The sequence below is a fragment of the Nothoprocta perdicaria genome, unplaced genomic scaffold (genome assembly GCF_003342845.1).
Source record: "Nothoprocta perdicaria isolate Ctin4 unplaced genomic scaffold, notPer1 scaffold_30, whole genome shotgun sequence".
NCBI lineage: Eukaryota > Metazoa > Chordata > Aves > Tinamiformes > Tinamidae > Nothoprocta > Nothoprocta perdicaria.
This window is the reverse complement of record NW_020455533.1, coordinates 1,227,143-1,253,919: the sequence shown is the minus strand read 5'-3', so window position 1 is coordinate 1,253,919 and position 26,777 is coordinate 1,227,143. Positions and strand designations below refer to the sequence as shown.

Genomic DNA, 26,777 nt, shown 5'->3' with positions numbered 1-26,777 from the left:
TGAGCCCCAGTGACTAGGAGTGCACATCACTGTAGCCAGAAAAAGACCAGTATTAGTAACATGTTGAAATTATTTTATAGTCATTTGACCAGTTTATGCTATCGTTCACCTTTCCTCAACCCCATACATTACTTTGTTAGGTTGGCCAGTGCCACTGTAGACAGCTTTCAAATGTCATCAGTGGCAAGCCAGTTTGTTATGTACCAAATTCTGCAGGGGCTTGCCAGGCAGTTGGAGTAGCTCCCGCTAGTACCATCCTGAAAAGACATGGAAACATGTGTCTCCACAAATGGGGCGGCCTGCGTTCTCAGAGTTGAATTAGTCTGTTCTTCTGAGATGGGATTTATTGCATGGTATCTTAATTTAAGCTAGTGTTCAACCCAAATTATAATCTTAAATCTTTCTTAATTGCAGGGTAAGAGTTTGCTTCCAACCAGTTTTCTACAGTTATCCTGATGCTTTTGCTCAGATTTTGTTCAGATTTTGTCAGAATCAGGGATTTATTTTGTGCATCTAATTCATAGGCAGTTTTGTGAGAGTGACCAAAGGTGCTGAAAATTCCATTTAAAAGCATCCATTTTCTAATCTGTTCAAAGTGCTTATTTATCTGTTTCGTCTACTGAAAGATTTCATCTTGTATACTGCAAGTAATTTTACTATTGTTCAGAGTAGTGAAAATCTGGTGAAAAGCTGATCTTCCTCCACGTGCTATGGAATGTGAAACCTCATCTCCTTCAAATATGACCTATGCCTGTCATCCTCTAGCTCTAATAAGATGCATTTTAAATAATTATGGCCACTTTGGAAGATGTGACACTGCTGAGTCATTTTCTTTACAGTCAGTGTTACTTTGGAAAGGTTATCCATCTTTCCCTTATTCTGCTTTCCCTTAGAGTTCTGCTTTCCTGCACATCTTATCTTTCTGAGATAAGAAGATTTCTTTCTAACAGCATTTGATATCATCTGAGCATCCATCTGGTAATTTCATGTTGTTGGATGTTATGTTGGATGTTATGTCATGGTTTACAAGAGTGGTCACTGTGCTTACTGATTCAGAAGACACTGAACAGAAAGGATGCAAAAGGTAGAGAAGCCGCTCACAGGGATGGGTATCAAACACTTTCAGCTGAGTGGAGACAGAAAGATTGTGCTTCAGTGGGAACCATTAAGTACCTGCTGCTGCTTTGGGCTGGGGGAATGGGTGGATTCGGATAAAAGGGTTTCACCACAGCCTCAGTTTTCTCTGCTGTCTGCCATAAGATCTGACAACTTCTTTTAAACATTGTGATGCTGAAGGCTAAGTGAAAAAAATTGATCATTTTCACTTTCTTTCTTCTTATCATCAATTGCTTGCTGCTAAGGATTTCAATTTTTTTAGAAACTAAGCCTGTGAACTCATACTTAAGGTGGTGCTGTATGCATTTGACTGTTTTCAAAAGATTAGTCACTACCAAGTACATTGGATTTGATTGTAAGTATCTGTATGTATTAGCTTGTTACACATGAGCTGGTGGGATGGATTTCCATGCAGATTTTTGCAACCAACAGTGTTTCCTGTACCTTGCCTATATACTTATTACTATATAGTCCTGCAGATAATTGTCTCCACAGGTCATGTGTAAGCTTAAGATAGGTGATTCAGATGATGGTCTGAGTATTTACAGAATATTTTACAGTATTTCTATTCCCCAAGGTTTTCAGTAACAAACTTTATCTCTTACTGTCGTGTCAAAGAAGCTCATGAGAGCATTTTGGCAGAGTTTCTGGTGATGTTCCTTCATGATATGAAGGAACAGTGCCTACTGTGCTGGGAATGTGCTGCATCATGTGAATGTGTATACATTAAAAGAAAAAAAAAATAAAGATTAAAGCTTTGCACAGTCTATCTGAGATAGTCTATTTGAGATGTGAAGCAAATTGAATACAGCCTTGAATACACTTTTTAATTTTTTAACACTCTCTTTTGCCAACTTTAGTTCACTGTTTACTATTTAGTCAGACCGTTTTTTAAATTAAAAAGGAATACATGGTTGAATTATTTATTAAATGAAAGGTGCTCCTGTGCATCCAGACTGTCTTGTTTTTGAATGTCTTCTGGAACTGGAATTTGAGGAAGCAGAATCTGTAAAGTGCACCAGTATTTACTTAAGGGATGGAACAATCTTTCTTCCAAAGTATTTCTTCTTTGTCTCTGAGAGAGCTAGTAGATTAATTTGGGTCTGACCAGTAACAGAAAAAAATACCTCATCTCCATTTAAATGTATAGTTCTGAAGTTGCTGTGAAATTGTTTTCTCAGTTTGATAGGTCTCATGTGGATAAAATGTTGTTAAATTCAGATAAAGAAGCATGGTTCCAAAGAGTGTAGTCTGAATTGTCTCCTATTACTGATGACTCTGATGGGTGAAAATCCATGCTTAGTGGTGGACCAGTATAGAGGAGCTGTAAGCAAGTGGCCGGAGGTTGCAATGGCTTCATACCATGCAGCAGTCAGACTGAGGCCTTCCAAGTTACCAGTGCACGTCAGGGTAATGATAACGGCTTTGTACCTTAGTGTTTTGTAGTGTGCATTATTGGCTTTGAGTTGGTGTTCCCAGTTTATTGACAGCTGGGTTTTCTTTTGGATTTTTGGATGGACATGGCTTCCACATATCTGATTGCTTTGTTTCTTGTCCCCTACCTAGAAGAAAAGAACTCGTAGCTTTTGACAAGACTCTCTGAACTTTAAATCACTTTGAACAGTGGTGCAAGGAAAGCACGAGCAGCCTAGGAGACACTGAGAAGCTCAAAGTCTGTAATCCTCCTAGCTTGTTAAAATGGGTGGGCTGTGTTACCTACTAACAAAAGAGGAAACCTTTAGCGTACTGAATCTGAGGAACCATCTGCCTTAGAGGTTGGTGCTTCTTGTCAGTGATGTGGGGCATGGTAACTGTCCAGGATAGTAGTGGTAGAAGAAACGTGGTAGGCTGAGAAAGGCCAGCTATGGAGGCCGAGAGACTTCAGAGGCAGACTGAGAAGTACAAGAAGTGCTGAGAAGGACTCTGAAGAGCAGCCAGTGACCCTGGTGTAGGATAGGGTAGTTGCGAGTCTCTGGCTGCTGAGAATTGAGCTCCGAAGAAGCCTGGGAAGTAAAGCAGGGAGCAGTAGCTAGGGTGGCGTTGATATGTACAGATGGAGACCTAAAAGATTGCAGGGCCACAGTCCAACACCAGCACATGTAAAATAAGGCTCAGGATTTAGATAACTCTGTTCCAGCATACTGACGTGCATGGCGACAGTCCAACTCCAACACATGCAAAATTAGTTTCAGGATCATTCCAGCATACTGAAGCCTATGCCTAAACCAGTTATTGCCACAAGCTCAGCTAAATCAGAGGACAGAGAGTTTAAAATAGTATTCTTTCTTTTTCATTGCCAGGATAATTTAGATTATATATATATATATATTCATAATATAAAATAGGAATAGGATTATTGATATATCAACTTCATATGTAGCAATTTATATTTTTATTGCCTAAGACTATCATGTTTTAGCATTAGTGTATTTGAAGGCTATTACACAAAACATGGCTACGCATTGACCTACTAGTGTACTTCTTGAGATACACTGTTCATATAAAAAGATTAATGAGCCAATTCATATGATACTAAGTTTAAAGACATCCTGGTTCCAATATGTCGACAATAGACTGCTATAACAATGAGAAAAAATACTGAACAGCTAAAGGAACCCTTCTCAATGAATTTAATCAATACTTCTCTGTTATAATAAAGATCATGCAATTAACATATTTTTGTCATTGTTTATAGTACAGGGTGCTAGGAGAATAGATTCAGCAGTTTAGAATTGCTCCCAGTATTTCTTCAAATATAGGTAACTTTTATTGAAATGGGAAAAAAAGTTGGAAATTATACAAGAGAAGCTAAATGGAATAAAAATTATTTGCAGAGGTATTTCTATTAGTTCGAAGCAGTCATTTAGTTTAAAGCAGCACTGGATAAACAACTGGATTAATAAGTAAGAAAGTATAGATATCGCAAAAATCTTTACCTTCATAGTCAAAAGTTGTATCACATATTGCGACATTATTCACTTTTTGGTGTCTCTATTAGTAGCTCTATAAGCACTAATCTGTAAATGGAATTACTAATCTAGCTATTACAAAATTAATTTTGTTACAAAATTCTGATCATCTGTTGCCTAGACTGCTGTGCTGCTTTTGGAACCCTATCATAAGATAATAGTAATGTTAAGGTTTTTTGAACAATAGTGCGTAAAAACTTCTACAGTTGTACCTGATGTCTTGAGACCAACTTGTAGTGTGTGCTGCAAGTCTGTGCTTCTAACCTGGAGAAGTGATTTGTTTGGTTTGGGAGAGTTTATTTAAGTCCAACATCTCAAAACAGTCTAGTCATTAAATATTTTCATACTCTGAAAACTTTAAAAAACATTAATGAACTTGAAAAAATGATGTGGTTTGCGGTAATTTTGCAAGATTTTGAAAATCTTGCAGTCTGGTTGTTGGGCACAATGGAGGAACTCAGAGAAAATGGGTTCAATTCCACTCTTCATCCTGATTCACCTATTTTCCCTATTTGCTTAATCTGGCTTGGATTTCCCTCATACTGTAATCAGTAAAGTGCACCACATGATTAAGTTTCTCCCATGTGCAGTTTAGGAACAAAATAGAGGTCATAATGAAGTGTACCTTATCTGTTTGGTCTGTTGTTAGGCAGTGATGCGAAAATGTGGAAGAAACAAGGTAAGTGTGGAGCAAGGAGAAGGCAATATATTCATTCACAGAAGTCCAGTGAATGGATATTTTATTTGATTAGCTAGCAACTTCATTTTCTCCCTCACGAAATTGCCTCCACAGATCCTTACTTCTGGAGCTTAATCAGCAGTAGCAATCCATCCCAGGAGTGGGAGATCAGGAGTACTTAATTAAAGAGGGACTATAAGGCAACTCTCCCAAATTGGATATCTGAACTAGTCTTGGCATCAGGAGAGCAATGCAAGGTAAAAATGTTTATCAAGCTCCATGTAGCTACTCTACAAATCTCAGAGATGGGAATATGATGTGGACAGCCTGTAGAAGCTGCTATAACCTGAGTAGTATGGGCTCTAAGGCCATCTGGTACCTGAACACCTGCCTGCAAATACCACATACAAATCCAAATGATGGCCCAGTTGGATGGCTTCTCTCCTTAGATGCCCCACTGGAATTTTGTCCAAAAGCAGTAAACAGTCTGTACGAAGTGTGGGAAGACTAGGTCCTGGTCCATAATCAAGTGCTCATTTCAGATTTATTAGATCAAAGCTAACTCAGGTGAGTCCAAGATTTTGGGTAAGAAAACTGGTGAGACCAACATGAGAATCACAGACTATAGTTGGCATGGATATTGGGCAAGAATCTGGAATACTGAAAGTGCATTTTAGAGAAAGAAAATCATGAAAAGTTAGGTGGCATGGAAGGTTTGGGAGCTAGTATCACTATCAGGAATGTCAGTGAAGAGCAGAGCAAATTGTGAGAAGAGGCATAATGAACATTGGCAAACTACTGATGAAAGATCCATGAATACCCCAAGAGTCAGATTTAAACCCAGCATGGCTGCTCCAAAGACTAAGTATTTGCTCTTCTTGTGAAAATAGATGTTCTCTACTGAGAGATACAATAAGGTATTTCTTGTAGCTCAGATGTGTACTTCCAAAGGAAGCAAGAATAAAAGCTAATTATTGAGAGTAACTAATCTTAATTCAAGATAGCAAACAGACCTAGGGTTTTGATGAATGTTGAAGTACGTGCTGTTCTAAACCATCCCGTTTTCCAGGAGAAAGATTATACAAACTTCATGCAATTTCATGAATATTGTCTGGCAAACTCAAGGATTTAGGATCTGGATAGCTTTGATTCATGCAGTCAGATAAAGGAAGTGGGATTTTGAAGCTGTGATAGTGGAATAGCAGAATTGCAAAGCTAGTAACACGTTGCACAGTTCAAGAGTCTTACGTACAAAGGACTTAGTGAAGTAGATAGTAAGAATTTGAAACAAACTGGCAAAGGCACCATGAAGGGAACAGGATAGGGCTGTGTGGTCATTTGCTGAAACCACAGCTCTCAGTGGATAGCTGGAATTTTCCAAGACCTAGTAGTAATGTCCTAAAAGTAAAGACTATGTAACCAAAGAGCAGCGCTGTCCTGGCTATGTTCTCTGTGTTCCTGACATTTGTTGTCTTCGGTGAAGGACTGTGCACAGCCCTGACTGCATAAATTGGAACTTGCACATTTTAGTTACACTGTGTGTGCATGTCCGAGTGATTTTAGAATGGTCCTAAGAGTCATGTGTGTTGGAGACGGCCTGAAGATGCTTGGTATCCTTGCATGTGCATGGTTTCCATTCTTTTTATTTTTATTTGGATTCACTTTTATCCAACTAATATTTACAGTAACATGCTAAAGACCAGATTCAGATCTAAATGTTGAAACTTCATTGAATTTATTTGAGTTAGAGAGGTATACAGTTGCAAGATGAAAGCTTTAAGCTTCCTTTTTATGTTAAGCTAAGAATATGTGTGATGGCTTGCAGAATAATGTTCAACTGTAATCTTCTTGGGGCTTGGACTGAATTCTGTTGTTTTGCACAACTGAACTCTATCATTGATTAATAAAACAATAAATAAGGAAGATGAACTATTTTGTATTTTATTAAGAAGTTTGCATTTCATACAGTATTTCATTTTGAATAAGTATAAAATCATACCCTAAAATGGTAAGATGTAATTGCAGATCATGTATCTCTTTGTTCCAGACACTTTTATAAAAGTTTATGTATTATGTATGATGTGACCTTCAAATGTCATGAATGCATTGTGCAATAAACTGTCAATATTTGTGGCTATAAGGTACTAGATGACTTTTACAATAATTGGAACAGCTTTATTAAAAGCTTGGATCATTCAGCTGGTTAAAGAGAAGGACACAGGCCAGTGTTCATCTGGGACTTTCCTTCTGCCAACTGTTAAATGAAAGATACTGTAAAGTCCTTAAGATGTCTTTCTTTCTCTCTTTCTCTCTTTCTCTCTCTCTCTCCCTTTCTTTCCTTCTTTCCTTCTTTCCTTCTTTCCTTCTTTCTTTCTTTCCTTCTTTCCTTCTTTCCTTCTTTCCTTCTTTCCTTCTTTCCTTCTTTCCTTCTTTCTTTCTTTCTTTCTTTCTTTCTTTCTTTCTTTCTTTCTTTCTTTCTTTCTTTCTTTCTTTCTTTCTTTCTTTCTTTCTTTCTTTCTTTCNCTTTCTTTCTTTCTTTCTTTCTTTCTTTCTTTCTTTCTTTCTTTCTTTCTTTCTTTCTTTCTTTCTTTCTTTCTTTCTTTCTTTCTTTCTTTCTTATCATAAAAAGCCTTTTGGAAATAAAAAGCTGTCTCCAAAAGATAATTTTTTTTTTCAATGTACATAACTTGCAAGCCAAACTGAGCTCTGTAAGTTAATGGCAAGTAAATAATCCTGTTTTCCAAGTACTACATCTGATTTTGTGTCTTTTGGGTCACATAATTCTTCAAACAAATCAGACAGCTAAAAAGATGTACTCAGAAACAGTGTTTGGACTTTGATTATATTAAAAGGTTTTAAACATTTAGAACAAAGTGAAAAGTAAGTCTCTTAAGAACTCCAAAACAAAAACTCTGCAGGGTATTTGATTAAAGTGAAAAAAGAGGATAAGCAACATTTTGTGATAAACAAAAGCTTAATTTTGGTAAAGTGTCTATTGATGTCTCTGTGCTGTGTATACATACCGCCCGTTGCGTGTTTCTCAGAATGCATTCCACAGTGAAAAGCCCTAAAATACAGCTGCGGGTTGCGTAGACGCAGTCGTGATGGGCAAAGTTCTTTGAACCCATGGGGTCTGAAAACCACCAGTCCTAAGTGTTGTGAGCTTCAAGTACAAACAAGGTGTGTCTGGTGTCCCCAAGTCACCTACCTAAGAAACCACTTTGAATATTTTGGCTGCCCTTCTGTTATGCTTGAGAGAGCACCTACATAGCTGCCCTGTAGCCCGAGGACTGGCTGTGACTGCCGCTGCTCACTTGCACATGTTGCAGGGCTTTCTTGGTGTAAATTGATGTGGGTATTTTACCTTCAGCTTAGTTTTTATTTTAAATGTAAATCTGCCAGTGCATTAATTGGTGGCAGAGCAGTTCGTGCATTTTGCTTCCCGTACATTTTGAAAGACTAAGTGGGAAGGCTGATGTCACAAGTGGTATCTTTTTATTTACCAGTGGAACCTTTGGTATAATCTTTATTTCTAATAATACAAACAATGTGAATGCTGCTTTCTCAGTAGTAGGCCTCCTTTCCAATTCTCTTCTAAAATAGCTCTCTGTTAAACAAATTCTCTGCCAATCCATATTAATGCCTAACAGTTTAAGATTCCCATATATGGTCATTATAAAATCTAAATCCTTGATGAAACAATAGAGACAGCAAGTTGTTTCTGACCTAAGACATTAGTAACTCTTTCCGGAGGCCTGAAATATAACTGTAACATTCAGTAATATCAGACTATTTCATTTTAAGTCATGAACTTCGTTAGCTAAAAGTATAGTAAAGTCTGCTAATAGGATTCTAATTTCAGACTATAAGCACTGGGCTAGATTGTTTTCTCATTTATGTTTAGGCATATTAAATCGAGGCTACCTTAGGGAGCTTAAAAAATATGGTTAACTATAGCCCTGTTTTTCACTATTTTCATTAGTATTCAAACTGTACGCAAAGAGGATAAAGGAAGTTTTCCCAGGAATTTCTTGTGGGGGGAAAAAAAAAAAAAAAAAGAAAACTATTGCTTTTCACAGTAGTGTTAGTTCAAGGTTACCACTGAAAAATCCACCCTGCCCAAAATACAGATTCGGTATGTAATGGTGTGAACTGTTACAGTCTACCCCGTGAGAGGCAGCAGAGGACAGGCCTCAGGCGTACCCGTCACAGCACCCTGCACCTCTTTCACGTACTGCTGCTCAGTTTTTCCTCCGAGTCTTGTGCAAGGAAATAAATCTACCTACCCATTGCATAGAACACAAATACAAACTGAAGGATTTGTAAGTGTTGCTTTCGCCTTGCTCTTTTATAAAGACCAGTTTCATATACAGAATTGCGTATTGTTTTTTACTGTCCAGTCTATGACTTTTGCTGTGAACAGATGCATTGGAAACAGGAGAAGCTCCTCTCGAGTAAGTTCAGATAGAAGGCTCAGAAGCCTTATATGTGTATATATCTTTATTATATTTTTTTATTCTGTTCTCTTTTTTTCCTGTATTGAATCAGGAAAGGTAGAGATGGGCAGGAAGATATTCAGGACATATACCTGCCTATAATGGAAGTAGACAGCAAAAAAAAAGCAGAGTAATCTTATGTACACCGTGTGCACATCATGTAGACCACATCACTCAGTGAACCACAATGACTGTAAGATAAATAGCTGTTCTCTTTCCTTCCTGTTTCCTTCCTTTCTTTTATCCTTGGACTTGAACAGCCCAAAACCTTAGCTCAAATCCCAAGTAAGTCATAAATAAAAGGAATTTGGTGGGGCTAATCTTAGTTCTGTAGGTCTGTAAAACATTAGCATGGTTTCATAGTTTGACATAACTGAGAGTTTCTACTTAGGAAGGGGATGTCAACAGCAGGAGAAAGGGACACATTTGAGGTTTAGAAAAAATGATTATTGATAAACCTCTCCAAGGAAGGTTTTTCATTCCCTTCATACTTTGGATTGGTCTATATCCACTGTTTGCCTCTTAACTCTTTCCTTGCAGGTCACTCTCCTTTTTCTGTTTCATTTTTCCCCCTTAGCGTTCTATACATTTCTATACATTGCTTTAAGAGAATCAGCATAAGTAACTGGGCAGCAGAGTCAATGAGCATTAAGTGCTTTTTAAAGCTAAGCAACTTTTAAAATTCAGTTCCTTGACAAAAAGGTTTGCCAAAATGAGCCTAATAAGAAGATGAGGTAGCATTTGGTGGGGAAAGAGCAGCCTTGAACATAATTTTTCATTGTTGGAAATAAAAGAACTTAGTTGTAAAGCTGTTCATTCAGGTAATTATGACCCCCAGCACTTTGGTGGGCTTTGTAGGCAGAGGAATTCCAAAGAAAACCCCTCAGCCCAGCTTTAAAGTTTTAGGAATGCTTTCACTGTGGGAAGAAAAATTCTTCAAGGTAAGGCCCCTGTTGGAGTAAAGCCTTTAGAGTTATCTACTGTATGTCTACTTAAATCTAAAAGAAAACTCTTCAGACCACCCACATCTTTCTTTGCTTCATTGTTGTTTTCAGTTTGCTTTTGCAGAGGGATTACTGCTAGAGTAAACTCCATCGTCTCACTGCCTTGAAAAAATTCAATTTTGTGTAAAGTGAAAATTAGACTCTTAAATCTGCAAAGCGAGCTGTTTATCTTACAAATTTATTCTTTTTTATTGGGCCACACATATTCTAGATAGAAAGATAAAAGGCAAATGGATAACAGGCCATCATTTAGAGTGACATATAGCAAAGCGTAACTAGTAGACTTTTTTTGGTATATTCCTCCTGAGTGGCTTGTTAGCTTTATCTATATATTTATCTATAATGTTCATATAGTTTTTATTGAAAATTAAAATAAAATCCTGCAGTTAATCATCATGTATTCTGTATTTGTATTTGCTTTTCAGGAATGCTTTTTATTCTCAGAAATTCTTTTTTTTGCTCAAAGCAGTTTAGACATGATTACATACAACTTCTGAGGTGCAAAAGTGGGATATCTAAACTCTCTGGAACATGGAAGGAATCGTAGACCAGTCACTTATATATACTTTCCTGGATTTTGAAAGATAAAATAAACTGCATTATGTTACTTTACATACTCGTGAATAATTCAAAACTGACAGTTACTGTCCTTCCCTAATATCGTAACTCTAGATACTGACTCAGACTAATTAGAAAATATTAAACAAGAAAATGATGTGGGAAGTGTCAGCTCTCGCTTTTTGAAAGTTAACTATAGCTTCATTAGATATATGTCTAAGGTAAGCATTTTAGATACATTTTTAGTTTTTTTTCTTTTTTCTTTTTTTCCTTTTTTTTTTTTGCATCTGTATCAGTCCTTTCTTTCCATGCTACTGTGTGAATAGTTTTTATTATAGCCAAATATTTAAGTCTTCCTTAGGTCCCATCAGTTCCATGTAAAGGGCAACACTGTGTAAACTGCACTCCGTTTCCTGACAGCTTTAGTTTCTTATCAAATGGGCAGAGATAGAACATTTGTAGTCAGTAGTTTATGGCTGGAGTAATCAAGGCTCTGCATGCAGATTTTAACTATATGGTCCCCACCTCAACATGAACCATATAGCTCTGCTTCTGCATGCAGGTGTTTTAAGAGATTTGTCTGTGCTGCGTCTCCATGGTGTGTCAACATTGTAAATCCATTTCAGCATTTCAACATTTCCTCTGCTAATTTTTGGTGAAAATATGACCCTGTAAATACAAGATGATAGCTGGGTCTTGAATAATGACCTTTTAAAAATGTTCTACATTCTTGTAATTTTTATGTCAGTCTTTTGTAAGCTATTTTGTTCATAGCTTGCTGTAAGTTATTTCGTTCCTAGCTTGCTTGAATAATAACAGCTTATTCAAAATGGCTGAGAATGAGTGTGTCTTTGTATCAGGAGAGAGATGTTCTGGCGTATCAACTATCCGAGTAAAATGCAAAGAATAAAAGTAGCTACGAACAGCAAAGGGGAAACCCAGGGGCTGTGGATGAGAGGGCAAAAGAATCCCTGCTCATCTGAGCAGTTTTTTCCTTGACTTTCCGCTGATATTAGGCTACTTGCTAAGTGTCGTGCATCATAACGGTGATTCTGAAATGTTGCAGAAGAAAGTTGATTCCCTCTGTGTGTAGGCATTGCCACTTCTCTGACAACCCCCCTCTTCTCTGCAACTCTATTGTTATGGGAGATTTTAAAATACTTGATGCAAACTTTTTCCCTCTAAAAAAATTCCGATTTTAGAAATAATTAGAAATTAAATAAATTCAACAAAGCAATATTTAAAAACTTTTGTCAGAAAAAATTAATAGGAACTAGGCAAAAGAAGAAATCAAACCAGCTGCTGACACAGCTGTTTCTTTTCTTGTATAATTCAGCTCAATATAAAGGTACCATATGCCGCTTAAAATGATGATAGGAGAGATGAAATAATTTAAGAGAATAACAAGAAAATACGTGAATTGTCAGCATTCTGTCAGATTTAAAGAATGAAATAGACAGGTGTAGTATTGACATGTTTAACTTTGTGTTGTGTTAGCAGTTTTAGTGAGAACAACTTCTGACATGTGCTGAAGTGATGTGAGAACATTTCTGTGTTGCAGACATTGGAGAAGAAGCTGGGAGATCTGTAGGAGTCCAGCAGCCAGCTTTACTGAGAGACAGGAGCCTTGGTTCTGCCATGAAAGACTGCCCATATTGTGGAAAGACTTTCAGAACATCCCATCACTTAAAGGTCCACTTGAGAATACACACAGGTGAGAGGAGCGTGAGAAGGGGAGCACCATGGGCACACGCAGTGGGTGCTTGCCGGCGGGAACGTGGTATGTGGCCAAGAGTCCCAACTCCCAGGGTAGATTTGGAGTCATTAGTTGCAGCAAGCTTTCCGAAAGATACGTTACAGTGTTTAATAAATGTACAAGGAGTGTGTTGTTGGATAAAGACCACTTCAGTAGACTCATCTTTTCCCAGTTGATGTTATTTCTGTCGCCTTCTCTGCTTCATCACTGTTTCCTTCAATTACCCTTGTCCTTCAATAGAAATAAGCCTATTGGTTTCAGACTTAGTTGTACCAGCTGCTTCAAAGGCCTTCCTTAGCATCTACTTAGGGATTCTGTATGTTTTGCTCAGTTACTATTTTTATTCAGTCTAACATGCTCATTTTTAACCTCTCCCTGGTTCATATGAATACTTCAGCTTCATGGATCAGCATTTTTGCATTAGAACTCACCGCACTTACTACTATACCATGTAATACTTCAATAATAATAACAGTATTTCTGTCCGACTACTGGTTTGGGCTGTATGTTTATTTTGGGAGGCCACTCACTGGGTGGACTGCTGTGCATACTGGAAGAATATGACCACTCCCTTTAACTTAGAGTGACATTTTCGTTAACAAACACAAATGTGCAGCCTTGAATTCTCATATATATTCAAGAAGGCTTTCACATTCCATAATTAAATTCTGATATATAGTGTTTATATCCTCAGGTCTTGTGGACATCACTAGAAAATCATATATGACTCAAGGCCCCAGTGATGCTGTTTTATTCCAAGTCTTAGATATTGTAGCAGGCCTTGGAGAGTTTACACAGTTGGAGATTTAAGCTACTTCTCTTTGTAAAGGAATATAGTAGGTAGTAGAACTGAAGAATTTTCTTTTCAAACCTGTCTGATTTTCAGATTTTTTCCTGCCACTTTATTAATCAATAGGCAAAATAAATTGCACAAAGAAATACTTTACAGTATTTCCTCTATCAATACCTCCTACTTACTACCTCACTGTTTATTTTTACTTCATGGAAACAGCAGATAAGCAGTATTTTCTTCTCTTCCCAAAAATGCAACCATGTCCCTGATAATGTGCTTGTGCTGATGTAACACTTTAATATTGGATATGCAAATGTGAGGCCTGATCATGAAAAAAATGAATATGAAAGCTGAAAATTATCTAAAGGAGAAACTTTTTTTGAACAGATGAAACATTTTATTTATTACATTTCTCTCTTTCTTTGGATTGTGGGGTAGAGTTGATCATGATGTTTTAATCTGATTTTGAAAATTTGCCCCTTAATAGCCTGTATGGATTGCAAAGATTTTGAGACACGGTTATTTTTTTCAATGAGTTTGTCTTTACAGAAACCGTGAAATACAGAGAAAACCCTATTTGTGTGCTCGCTAACATAGTAATAATAAATGATGGCTATTTTATTGGAAAATAAGCTGGTAACTATGAGTTTTTGAACAGTCTGACATTTTTTACTTACTGAAGATGTAAAGGAAAATACTACAAAGTAAACTGCGGATACTCATCTCTCCCTTTCGCTTTATTGTATAGTGGTCATTTGGTTGTTGTTTTAAAGATGGCTGCAATTATGCATTTGATATCTGTGGCTTAGAACTAACGGAAAGTAAATTAATTGCAATGGAAATATTCCATAAAGATTGCATATTAAAACTGGCAAAACAAAACTAAAACAAGGAAAAATAAGACTTATAAAAATAACAAAAAATTATGAAACATCATACAGGCTGTTGAAACAACATTTGCAACATACTTAAAAGACTTTATAATTTTAAAATAGATAAAGATCAATTTCCATTAAGTTAAGAACAAAGTATTTGTAAATAATGACAAGAGTATGTTTAAATGGGACAGTGTTTTACATATTAGAAATAATCATAATAAATATTATAAACATGTAAATTGGCAAATTACTAGACTTATTTAATAAAATTAAGTTGCTTTGCAGTAAATGGAAATGATGTAATAGATACCAGTTATTAAACAAATACTGGTAAGTTCCTACTTATCAAGACAGAGTTTCCTGATTTTTATGTCACACTTTGTCTTTATTATATGCCTGGATCGTATAACTGACTGATAAAAAACACTTTACTGTGTTTCTCCACTACATTAACTCAATTACTGTTCTTGTTCTCCCAGCACCTGTTTGTTAGAGATGAGCTCAAGCAGTTCAGCACAAGTCGGGTTCCTTTGAACATCTGTGTGTTGGAGGCACACAAGTGGGTTGGTTTGGTGCACGTGCCAAGGCAAGACCCAAGGTCTGATCCAACCAGGAGGTGCTTCTGTGGCAACTGGCCCCAAAAAGCTAGGGAAGCCTTTTCATCATCTGCAAGAAAAGGAAGCTGTCCTCTTTTGGAAGAATTAGGCAGTGGCTTGGATTGCTTTTCTGTTCCTTTGGATATTTTAGGATTAATACCTTCTTGACAGCTGAGTCTCAGTTTCTGTATAGTTTACTATCCTAAAATAATCTTCACCCGGAAAAAATACAGAAATACAGAGTTTTATTTAGCATGCTCAGTTAAGTCCCAGCATACTGTTGTAGGGGTTTCTGCATAAGTACTTGAAGAGTATTCAGACAGCAATTTTAAGGAGTGATAGTAAGATACGATGGCTGCTTGCTCCTGTATGCTAGGTAGAAAAGGACATACTTACATAGAATCAGTTTGTGCTCCTTCTCGGTCTGGAAACAGTTGAATCGCAGTGCACAGAGGACAGGGGGGGAAGAAGGACTTCCCCATAGGCCTCCTGCTTACGTTGACCAGTGAATAGAGAAGGGTACGTCTTGGCCTGTGCCTTCACGGCGCCTTGGTCAAGCTGCACAAACAGCCTATGGTAAGAGATGCAGCGGGGAGGCAAAGATTGTATATGCACCAGTTGAAATCAGGAGGTGGTGGGATTATGCCACCCAAAGTAAGAATTCGGTCCAGTTTTTAAAGTACAGCAATCTAGAATTTATCTCAGACAAATTAGTCCAAAAATTCTGCTTGAGCAGTGGAAAAAAAAAGAAAAATGGACATGAGGAAGCCACAGCCCTAAAGGTTTGGTCTGGGCTAAACCAAAGGAACCTGAGACAGGGAGGGATATGGAGAAGAGGCTCGGCAGGGATGTGTCAGTAGACTGCAAGTCCGTACATGCTATATGCTGCATTACGTGCATTATATACGTCGTACAGTCTTACTGCATTTTCCCTGGGAAACGCGACTGCCCAATTTTAAAACTTGCTTAGATGAACTGATGAAACACAGTAAAAATGGTGCTGTTTTAAATGATTTCAATTCACATTTTCTTCCTAAAAAAAGACTGCCTGTTGCCATTCTCTGAAGGCACTTGTAGTGGGATGAGCAATATGAATAATTAAGGAAAATGGGTATGTGTGCTCCAAGAGGAGACAATTTTGGTATTGAACATCCTTTATTCTTACATTTCTAAGATGAACTAAAAGGACTTCTCATTTCTCTAGATTTCTCCAGATTTCCCATCCTTAACATTGTACAGCATGCCTTCTCTCCTGTCTTAATGACATCCCAAACTTTTGTTGAAAATAATTGATTGAATTTAAATTTCCTTAAAAGTTTAAGAGGTAATGCTACAGTATAAATTTCCTACCAAACACTAAGTAGGGAAATATCCATTAGTGAAATTAACTACAGTTTCTAGGTAGCTAACAATGTGCAGTATACAGTAGGGCATGGCTAATGAACACTGCAGTGGGTGATATTTCATTATACAAATTAATGCTCACATTTTAATGGGAAAGTCACATAATGAATCTCAGCTTCAGTGACAGCAATTAGAGACACAGATTGTCCCCTTCTGGACAAGGCACTGTTTAGCAATAAGCAGCTGTGTAAAAAGTCTTCAGGTTTACAACATATATATATATATGCTTTGGGGGAATTAGTGTACAGTTTATATTAATGTACTGAGTCTTCCCTGCAAAGGAGAAACCATATTTATCTCACCGTGTTTTAACTAAGTAAAGACATGTAAAAAGACTAAATAAATATTGTAAAGGAGCTATGAATAAATAGAAACATTCAATTATAAAACTTTCCCCAAAAATGAAATATTTTACTGGAAAGCCTCGTGTACAATAGAAAACCTTTAACAGCATCACTCCAAAGCATCAAAAATCTTTCCTCTTATGGGATAAGGATATTTTTATCATATTTAGTAGAGAAAAATTGTTAGTAAAGGAAAGTAGTAAAGAGAAGAAGTTAACTAGTCTTTCTGACAAACAGATTAATTGTGTGGTGAAACATGTGCAGGATCCAAAAATAATCCTACAGAACCTTTGATATTCCATTTGGTTTAAAAAGTGTGAAGTGAATGATTAGAATGATAAAAGAAATTACCATGTAAGAATAGGCATAATAATGAACTAATTAAACCATACAGCAATTCATTTCTAAAATATCTACTGCACAATGGATAAAATAGGTTATCAATAACTGTTTCAATGGTAAAATAAAAAATGCTATAAAATGTTTTCAATATTTTCGTTAAGCAGTATTCACTGGAATTATAAGATGTTTAATTTCATTTGTTCTACATGGAAGAAAACTGTATTTTGTTTAGAAATGCATAGGATCAAATTGTGACTGTCACCAATCCAGTGCCGGCTGCCAGGGCGAGCAGTGGGTGGTGGGATCCTTGGAGCAGCACCAAGAGGGCTCAAGAGGCATCATCCCCATGCAGACTGTTCAGAAGTCCTGCAAAAAAAAAAGAAAAAAAAATAAAAGAAAAATTAAAAAGAGACAAGGGGGACATGTAAGATGCATTACAGATTTTAGATATAGATACAGCTATATGTGATAAGTATGAAGAATTAAATGAAGGTGCTACAGCAGTAGTGTAAAGTAATTGTAAATTGACAAGAAGTTCAGGGATTTGATAAGTGAAACAAAAGGTAACAGTAAGCAAACACAGGTGGCTATTTGTGTTATGGGAAATAGGAAAAAAAAAAGTCTGTAGATCTGTCTGTTTTAACAGATGTTCTATTCTTAATACTAGACAAGAATGGATAAGAAGTTATCGACTGCATAGAGAACAGTAAATATTCTGGTACCTTTGGTCAGAAGGAAGCATTGACAACTTTTAAGTGTTTTCCAGTTACATTGTCCTTAATTTCTGTCCTCCTACATAGTGAGGATGTTATGCTGCAGTTCACTGTGCTCAACTGTTTTTAGAGTAAGACCAGATAACTCATACTTGTACATTAAAACATTAAAAGGATTGATTGAATACATCTCCAAATCATTAAAGTTGATTTTAAAAAAACACACATCTTGCAGCACAGAGTAAGTTCCAGATCACTAGCGGTAGTTAAAATGCTCAAGCTATTCTAGAATTTCCAAAAAGAGAGACTATTAAGAGAGGATTTTAACAGAGAATAACAAAAATTATATATGGGCTACCCTGACATCAGTTTCAGTTAAAGTTAATTTGGTAAATAATTAAGAAAAGGTAACACTATTAATGCCAGTTAATATATTTTATGAAACTAAGTTTCATCAAGTTTCCCAGTGGAAGTTGTTGATACGTAGTTGATAAAAGACTTTTTGATCTAATAAGCTTGCAAAAGCAATTTTTTATATATGACTTAATTGAAAAATAACAGCGTACACATACAGAGTAGCACATAGACGAGCAGTTCCACAAGCAGTGTCTTCATTTAGTCTATTTGGTATTTTATCTTTATTTGGAAGACTGTATACAATCGCTGTTGAGAAAATTTGACAATGGCATAAAAGTAGTGAAAAAATAGAAATCATGGGGACAGACTGATTGGTCACTTAGTCAATTGGGGTCTTTGAACAACATGAATTTTAAATTAACAAGATGTAGAGGAACAAATAATGGAGGCATTGATGAACTGACCTTAGGATTATGGTAGAGAAGCAACAAAATATGAGCTCTTAGTTGTTTGCTGTAGCTATGGCTATAAACACAGTTTTTGAATGTTAAGAAGAACAATATTCAAGTTGAAATGTCATATTACCCATAACGTAAAAGGGCTCTGAAAAATTTGTGAAGGCCGTTCCACTCACGAGTGAGAGCAGAGGAAGAAGTGAGCAGTTTACAATCTGTACATACATTTCTTAGGGAGCAGGTTTCTGATTTAAATAAATGATTTTAACCTAGCAGAGAAAAATGTAACAAGATTCGGTAGCAGGAAGCAGAATTCGGACAAATTCTGGACAAGTTAGAAACGAGGCAGACATTCAGAATAGTGAGAGTAATTAACCATTCAAACCATTTACCTAGGGACATATTGGATTCTTCTTCATTGCTGTGATTAAAACAAAACAGAATGTCTTTCTAAAGTGTATTTTAGTTCAAATTGTAGTTATGATTTTGATGCACGAATTATCACGTAGGGGTCTTTGGCCTGTGTTGTATAGCAGATCAGACTAGATGATGATAATTGTCCCTTCTGGCCTTAAAATCTGCAAATCTATTTATAATCTGGCTGTGGTCTCCTTGCACAGCCCGTAGCAGATAATTCCAATGACTAGTATGATTAGACTTCATTGTGAGCAGGACTGGTAGTAGTTTGAATAGGTTGTACATCTGTGTTGTTTATGCAACTGACTGTATAAATAGACCTGCTTCTGCTGGGCAGCATGTCTGGTTCCAGTTATCTACCAAGTTTTTGTAGAGATTTTACAAGCAGCATTGAATTTTATTGTTTTACTGTATCCTGATATAAAGTAGTTCTTGTGAGATAGCTTGTGTCTTGTAAATCAGAGTTGTGGATAGATCAGAACCATGATTATGTTGCCTAGATAGCTGGTCTGTATCAGACACTTTTTATTGTACACATCAAAATATTCACTCTTTCTAGTGAGCTGTCAAAAGGTTTGCAGAGACACAAGTGGAGCCAGGGAATTAGCAAGACCAGGTTGTGGTTACCTTTGTTGACTGTGAAGAATGACTCCTGGATAGGAAATCCAGAAAAGGATTTTGAAAAAGCTATGTTCCCTCACCCCTATTTGGTAACTTTAATTTATGTGAATTAATATTAAGGGTTAAATAACTCATCCAGACACTGCTTTTGGCAATATTACCAGTCATTACACTAGGATGAATCCCAGAATGAGATGCAAACAGGTTTTCTTCTAATGAGAACGGTGCCTTAGCACTCTTGCCCCACTGCTATTCTTTAAACACCTACTGCTGCAGTGGCACTTAGAGGCCTGGAAACTAGGGGTTCTTCAGGGTTTCTGCTGAAATTGTGGATTTGATTTTGGGTTTTTTGGTTGAGGTTTATCCCCACCTACCCACACACACCCCAGCAGCTAAAAACCAGGTGTCATCATTTGTGCAGGGACTTACATGGCTCATTGTTGATTGTTAATTTGAATCATTAAAATAGCACCCAACTATGCCACACAATTATTGAATTTAGAAAGTAAAAATATACATGTGAAAGATTTGAAGATGATCAAATCTACTCAGTCCTCTACCCCAAATCCTGCTCTCAAAGTAGTACTAGTTAAGGTTGCCTTGAAGTAAACTAATTGCTGGCAGTATTTTGATTTAAATTAGAAGAAATAACCCACAATTCTGTGCAGTTCCCTTTGAGCAGTGTTATTTGGCTAGTCCTATAGTATAGAGGTAATTTTTACAATTTTCAGTGTTTTACGTGTTGAGTCCAAGTTCAGGCCTTCAGCTTTAGCTCACCTTTTTGACCGTTCACGAAGCAGGAGCACCACACAGTCTGTGTGCTAAGGCTAGCAGGGATTTGAGCCGTTAATCACACTGGCTCAGGCAGTGTTTTCTTTCCATCCATCGCCTATGGGGCCTTTGCTGAGCTGCATCTAGGTTTCCTTTAGTGAAAGAAAGCTCACTCGCTGGAGAGGCCTTTGAAAGGAAAATGTAATGACTCCAGGGTTCAGCAGTTCAAGATAAAAAGTATGTTGTTGTGCACAGTGCTTTGGACTGAAGATATTTGTAAGTGCAAAGTGTTTAGTATTTTTAGCAGTTAGCATATTTTAACTCACTTATACCCATTTTTAAATATACCGATTGCCATGAGCACCTCCTGCATGCTCATGGTATCACCAGTGCAGCCTCTACTGCAAACTCCTGGCTGCAGCACCTGCAGTAGTGGGACACCCTTTCTCCTGCTGCCCCGTGCCGTGTAATGCACACACATGCTGCACTGCCATTAGAATAAAAGGAAGGGATCAATATAATTGTGTTAAAAGATTTCCGTAAAGGCACAGAGGAGGCAGTGGAAGAGCTTTTCAATTAAGAAAAGTGAAATCTCAAAAGTGAGAGCGTTTGACCTTAGAAAGTCTGGTGTTTGTTGTTCACCAGTCTGATTAGTTCTGAGGCAGTACCTGACATACGTCATTTGCGTTGAAGGTTGCTAGTGACTGCTGTCACTAATGACAGTAACTGGTGGGACAAACATTAGAATAGCAGAAGATGGCTCAAAAACATTGCAGTTTGTACATGCTGTAAAAACAGCAGGAATGTTTGTCCACGTTGTGCCGGGCAGCACAGCTGTCAGAGTTTACACGCTCCCAAATAGCCCAACGCAAACAAACAAACAGCCTGTGCCTCCTGTCCCCTTGGCCTTGCCCGAAAATGCCTCCAAGAGCGGAGTGCAGATGCTCCCCCCTTGGAGGAGAGGAGGCACCACTGATGGGAGCCACCCCAGCTTGGTGCTTCTTGCACTTCAAATTTTGCTTCCTTTGGGGCAACGTACACTAAAATGCAGCCCCTGGATCTCATGGGTGGTGTGACAGCACTGGAGTAGGTGACTGCAAAGTCCCACAAAATGTTGAATCTGATTTATTCTCTTCTCTTGCACTGTGTGGACCCAGGCCGAATGCCTCAACTGTGCTCATCTCTACTTCCTCCTCCTCTGCTGAGCACCTGTGGTTTGAGGTGCTGCCCTTTTCTCCTCCAAAAAGGTCAATTAGTGCAGGCGATGTGAAGCTCTCATGTCTCACCATTTAGCTTTAGGATTATCTTATGGAGTTAGAATTTCCACTGCTTATAATTTGCTTCAGCACTGCCTGCATGAGTGTAGATATTGAGCCCCTGCTCGTGGTCCGTCAGGCCCTTTGCGTGGGGCTGCGTGGCCATCCTGGCTGCGCCCAGCCTGGATCTCGTTGGCAGGTTCCTGTGACCAGGGAGAGGGGAAGCATCCCGAGCACTTGCCTGACTTTCAGTTGAGCCCTTAGCTTAAGCAAATTAAAAAGTTTGAAAGCCTTCGCTGTTGTTTTGTGTAGCTTTTGAGGTTATTTGAAAATGAGGAACCTTCCCATGCTTTAGTAAAACTACTTAATATTATATCTATTTTTTTTATTAAGGAGGAAGCTTTAGAAACAAATATTTCCATTATAGCAGAGGAGGGTTACTGTCTTTCAAAAAACTGTGGAGAAAAGGTCCACAGAGAAGACAGTTCTTGTTTTCAACCTCCTCCATTGAAATAATTTCCAATATTGAAAGGGCAATATTAAAAAGAAGCCCCCCGGTCTGGGTCACAGGACAGCTCCCAGTCTCTTTTAGGGAGCATTTCTGTCCTTCTTCCTCTGAAAGGAGTTTGTGATTGTTAACAAGTGTGCTGCACAATTTACATGCCCAATTGTTTAGACATACATTCTTTCAGGGTGCATATGTATGATCGTATTTCAATATTTATTATATGTGTAATATCTTCTAGCTCTTTTAAAGTACAGGAAGAACAATAAAAGTTTAGTATGGAATTCTAATATATACCTAATTCATGAAAATAATCTTATGTTTTAAAACACTATGTAAGCTGATCCTAGAAAAGCGCTTTTGATAGGTAAATTACACGTTTTACTACTTGAGCATTAGAAATGCCATTAGTACAAATTTAAAGGACTGCAAAATCTAGCAGATAATGCTAATTTCAAATACAGAAACTAAATATATTTTGTACCTTTTTATTACTCATTTTCTTCTTAATTTTATTGACTACTTTTTATTTTAACTATATGTTCTTACATGCTGCAGTCATAATGTACTGTAATGATATTAATATTTTATAGAATCTGTATTTATAGTTCTTTATTTAGAAACAATGCAGTAGGTCTGCAGATCTTTGAATCCTTCTGGAATGGTGCCCTCCAAATAATGATAAATTACTTGTGCAGTATGCCATTTGCTAATTATATCCATGATTTACTGCAGAGCAAGACTTAAATCATTCATTTCAGTCTTGCGTAACAGTGCCATAAAATTTTTAGGTTTAAAAATGGTTTCCATGTGTATAATTTAAACAAATTTTAGAGCAATTGTATACACAAAATATTGCAACCATCCATTTGTTACATTCTTTGTCTCTCTTTTTTTTAAACTTGTACTTTTAATGATTACTGTGGTTGAAACTGTTATGCTTCATTTTCATAATCATAGCTTTTAATTCTACAACAGTTTTCTACATGTTAGATTAAGAAAAAGATAGCTAATTGTGTGTAGATAGCATGTCATTCCCAAATAGCCCCACATGCTGGAAGCCCATTTTAGAAATGTTCACTTTATGAAATTAGTCTTCAATTAAAGACATTTATTTTTAAAAAATGAATTATTAGCTGTAAGACCGTTTTGTTTTCAAGCAGCTAATCTTGTTTTCTTTTTTTTCACTCATCCATGCACCAAAGTGCAGTAAAATCTCTTTCTTTATATTTGTCTTTTGATACTTGTCTACAGGTGAGAAACCGTACAAGTGTCCACATTGTGATTATGCTGGTACTCAGTCTGCATCCCTCAAATACCACTTGGAGCGGCATCATCGGGAGCGACAGAATGGAGCAGGACCACTCTCGGGGCAGACTGCGAGTCAAGAACACAAAGATGAAACATCAAGTAAAAGTTCTGTGTTCATTAGACCAGATATACTGAGAGGAGCCTTTAAGGGGCTTCCTGGTATTGATTTCCGGAGTGGCATGGTCCCACAGCAGTGGACATCAGGAATGCTTTCTTCTGGAGATCAGCAAGGACAAGCAGCTGGCATGTCATCTGAGGTATCTTCAGAAAATATGAAGGGTTCAGACATATCTTCCAAAGGAACACACTTCTCTGAACTTGACCGTGCTTATCGGAACATGGTTGGGAATGGTGTGAACTTCCAAGGGTCTTTGCAGGCTTTCATGGACAGCTTTGTCCTAAGTTCCTTGAAGAAAGAAAAAGAAATGAAGGATAAAGCCCTGTTAGATCCTCTTTCAGCAAAAGCTCACGGCTCAGATGGTTGCGAGGAAAAGATAAATAGCAAGTCTTCACAGCGAAAAAATGAAAAGTCACAATATGAACCTCTTGACTTATCCGTAAGGCCAGATGCAGCCTCCCTCCCTGGTTCATCTGTTACTGTGCAAGACAATATTGCTTGGCACGGCTGCTTGTTCTGTTCCTTCACAACTTCATCTATGGAACTAATGGCTCTGCACCTGCAGGCCAATCACTTGGGCAAGGCTAAACGTAAAGACAACCTCCTAGGGAGCAGCAAAGACCAATCTAGAGAAGCTTCAGCCGCAGTGAACAAAGTGAGCTTGCTCCCCTCTTCAGTGCAGGCCAGCAAAGAGGCAGTAGTTTCAAACATGCTTAGCCAGCTGGACTCAGCTTCCGAGAAAATGACCCAAGGACAAAATAAAGAAGCTCTGGGAGAGCAAAAGAACCCTGCCTGGCCCAGCCACCTGGAGTCTACCTTTTGTAACTTTACAACAGACTTCTATAAGCAGTTTGGTGCTTATCCTGGTGTTATTGGCACAGGAGCACAAAATTCTTGCACCGGTAATGAATCTGAAGTAAAAACACAATCCGAAGATGACCAAAATATTCTGCTCTCTGACTCTGTAAATAAAAGTGCTACTGACGACCTTTCTGACATAGCTTCATCTGAGGATATGGAGTCTTCCAAGGAAGAAAACATTGAAGATGAGGACATTGAAACAGAACCAGAAATTATGAATAAGCAGTTGTCTGCCCTAAATAAGGAAAGCAGTGAAGGAGGCGACACTATACCGAGTGCAGTCACCTCGCAGTCAACACAAGGGCTCGTATCCCCACTGCCGCAAGCATCAGAAAAGCAGTGGCACAGTCAGAGTCTCCTGTCCTCCCATGAAACTGCACAAGGAGTGATGAAACCCGAGCAAGTTCAGGGTCCACAGGTCCTGGAGAAGCAGATGAACATGTTGTCAGTCCTAAGAGCTTACAGCTCTGATGGCTTAGCAGCCTTTAATGGACTTGCAAGTAGCACAGCAACTAGTGGATGTATCAAGAGACCTGACTTGTGTGGTAAGTTTTAGATCTTCTTTTAGACCATTTCAGAAAACACTTGTGCAGAATCATGAAGCTGCTCTTGAAATATACTTAGTCATGTTTGTTAGTAATACATTTTTTTTTTAATGTTAAACCCAGTGGGCCAAATTCTAGTCTTATATGTGGTCTACTCCATTGAAATCAGCAGTGCTGCATGCATATACTTATACAGGATTTTAGAAAGAACTTGCTTTTAAATTAGAGTAGCAGCAATATAGACTCTCTGTGCTAGTGGCATCTGAAGGGGATATTTACTGCTTTAGCCTATTCAAAGGAGGAAAAAGTTAAAAAAAAATTTACATGGTAACTTGCAAACTTTTCAGTATTTTGATATAAGTAAGAACCCAAGAAAAACACTGGATGCTTTGCCAAGCAAACCTTGCTTTCTTTCTCTCTCTCTCTCTTTTTCTTTTTTTCTTTTTTCTTTTTTTTTTTTTTTTGCTTTGAATTCAGGTGCATTCAATTCCCACAATATTAATGAAATCAAAGGCCAAGTGGATGGAATGCTTCCACTTGTAGTGCAGAGTCATTTTTTTTTCCTTTTTTTTCTCCCCTTGCCCCCCTTTTAATTACATTTTTGTGATTTGTTTCAATGGCACACACACACAGCGGTTGCCTTTGACCATTCTCACTGTTCTAACTAGAGGTTGTACAAGTTTTGATTTGCCTGATTAAGAGCATGCCTCCTAGTAATTAAAAAAAAAAACTAGCAGACAAACGAAAGCACCTTTCACCCTTATTAATCTCTGATTTACCAAACTGCAATCTTACTTCCCCATATCACACATTATATTTGACAAAAGTGAAAGTTAAATCCATTTAGAAACAAATGAGATTGAGGATTTTTCAGTTTGTCCCCAGTTTGGTACGCGTAGTTCTTTTTGGAGAAATATTTTAAGAGTGTAAATCCCTTGAAATGCCGTACCAGTTTAAAAAGCAAGAGTCAACAAAGGCCACCAAAACTTTAGTAATATTCTTCTTTCACTTAACCTTCAAACTAATCAGAAAACTCATTGTCAGAGCTGAACATGCATAATAAAATTAAATCAAATTAAAAAAAAAAAAGAAAAAAAATCAACAATAATAAAGCCTGACAATTTAAATTGTAGCCCTAAATCTGCAAATACTTGAGGATGATTACCCTGTTTAACTTAAGGTTAGCAGGAGGCTCGGTCACTTTACTAGGGAAGTATGTGTTTAAACCAGATCAGGAGTTAGACTTGGAATAAAAGCATGGACTGTTGGGGACGCAGAGCCCCTTATTTAGGCCTCTCTGTGTGCTAAAACTGAATCACCAGCCCAAATGTTTGCACGGTCTTCCCTAAAATTTCTACCTGTTAATCTGCTGAGAACTAAAAGAGTTGAAAATATTTAAAGATTCTTCAAATCAGTTGGTAGATTCCTGGCATTTTGAAAGCAGTGGATAGCTGCGTTCAGTTTGCAGCTGGTAAAATCCTGCCTGGGCTTCTTTTTTGCTCTGTACTCACAGAATACAGTCAGTCAGTTATAAAGACAGAAAAATATGGCAGAGAAATGGCCATTTAAATCAACAAGTAAAAAAAAAAATTGAAAACTAATATCAATTCCTCTATTTCAAATACATCTATATTTCTTCCCAGGCATAAGATTTTTAAAACAATAGCAAAAATATCCTCTAAAATTATTATTGAACTGAGGTTCTGTTAGCTCCTTTTTTGTTTTCTTTTGTTCTGTTTCATCTTCCAGTCAATTCAGTAGACATTTTATGATGGCTGAGTTTATATAAATTTAAAGACTGTATCCCTTTCACAAGCTCTGCCCAGTGATAATGCATTCAACTTGAAGTATGAAAAAATCCCCCAACAACACAGAAGCTTGTCTGTTCTACTTTTTAAGCCATTTTTAATGG

The 26,777-nt window shown here is 37.4% G+C and overlaps 1 protein-coding gene across 1 annotated transcript in view; it reads left to right on the top strand.

Moving 5' to 3' along the window:
- Window positions 1-26,777, top strand: part of ZNF536 (zinc finger protein 536) — a 324,478-nt gene that overhangs the window by 191,342 nt on the left and 106,359 nt on the right. Inside the window, exons 8-9 of the mRNA XM_026042304.1 lie at window positions 12,384-12,536; window positions 23,285-24,865. Coding sequence (XP_025898089.1) covers window positions 12,384-12,536; window positions 23,285-24,865 — 1,734 coding nt within the window. The remainder of the gene's footprint in view (window positions 1-12,383; window positions 12,537-23,284; window positions 24,866-26,777) is intronic.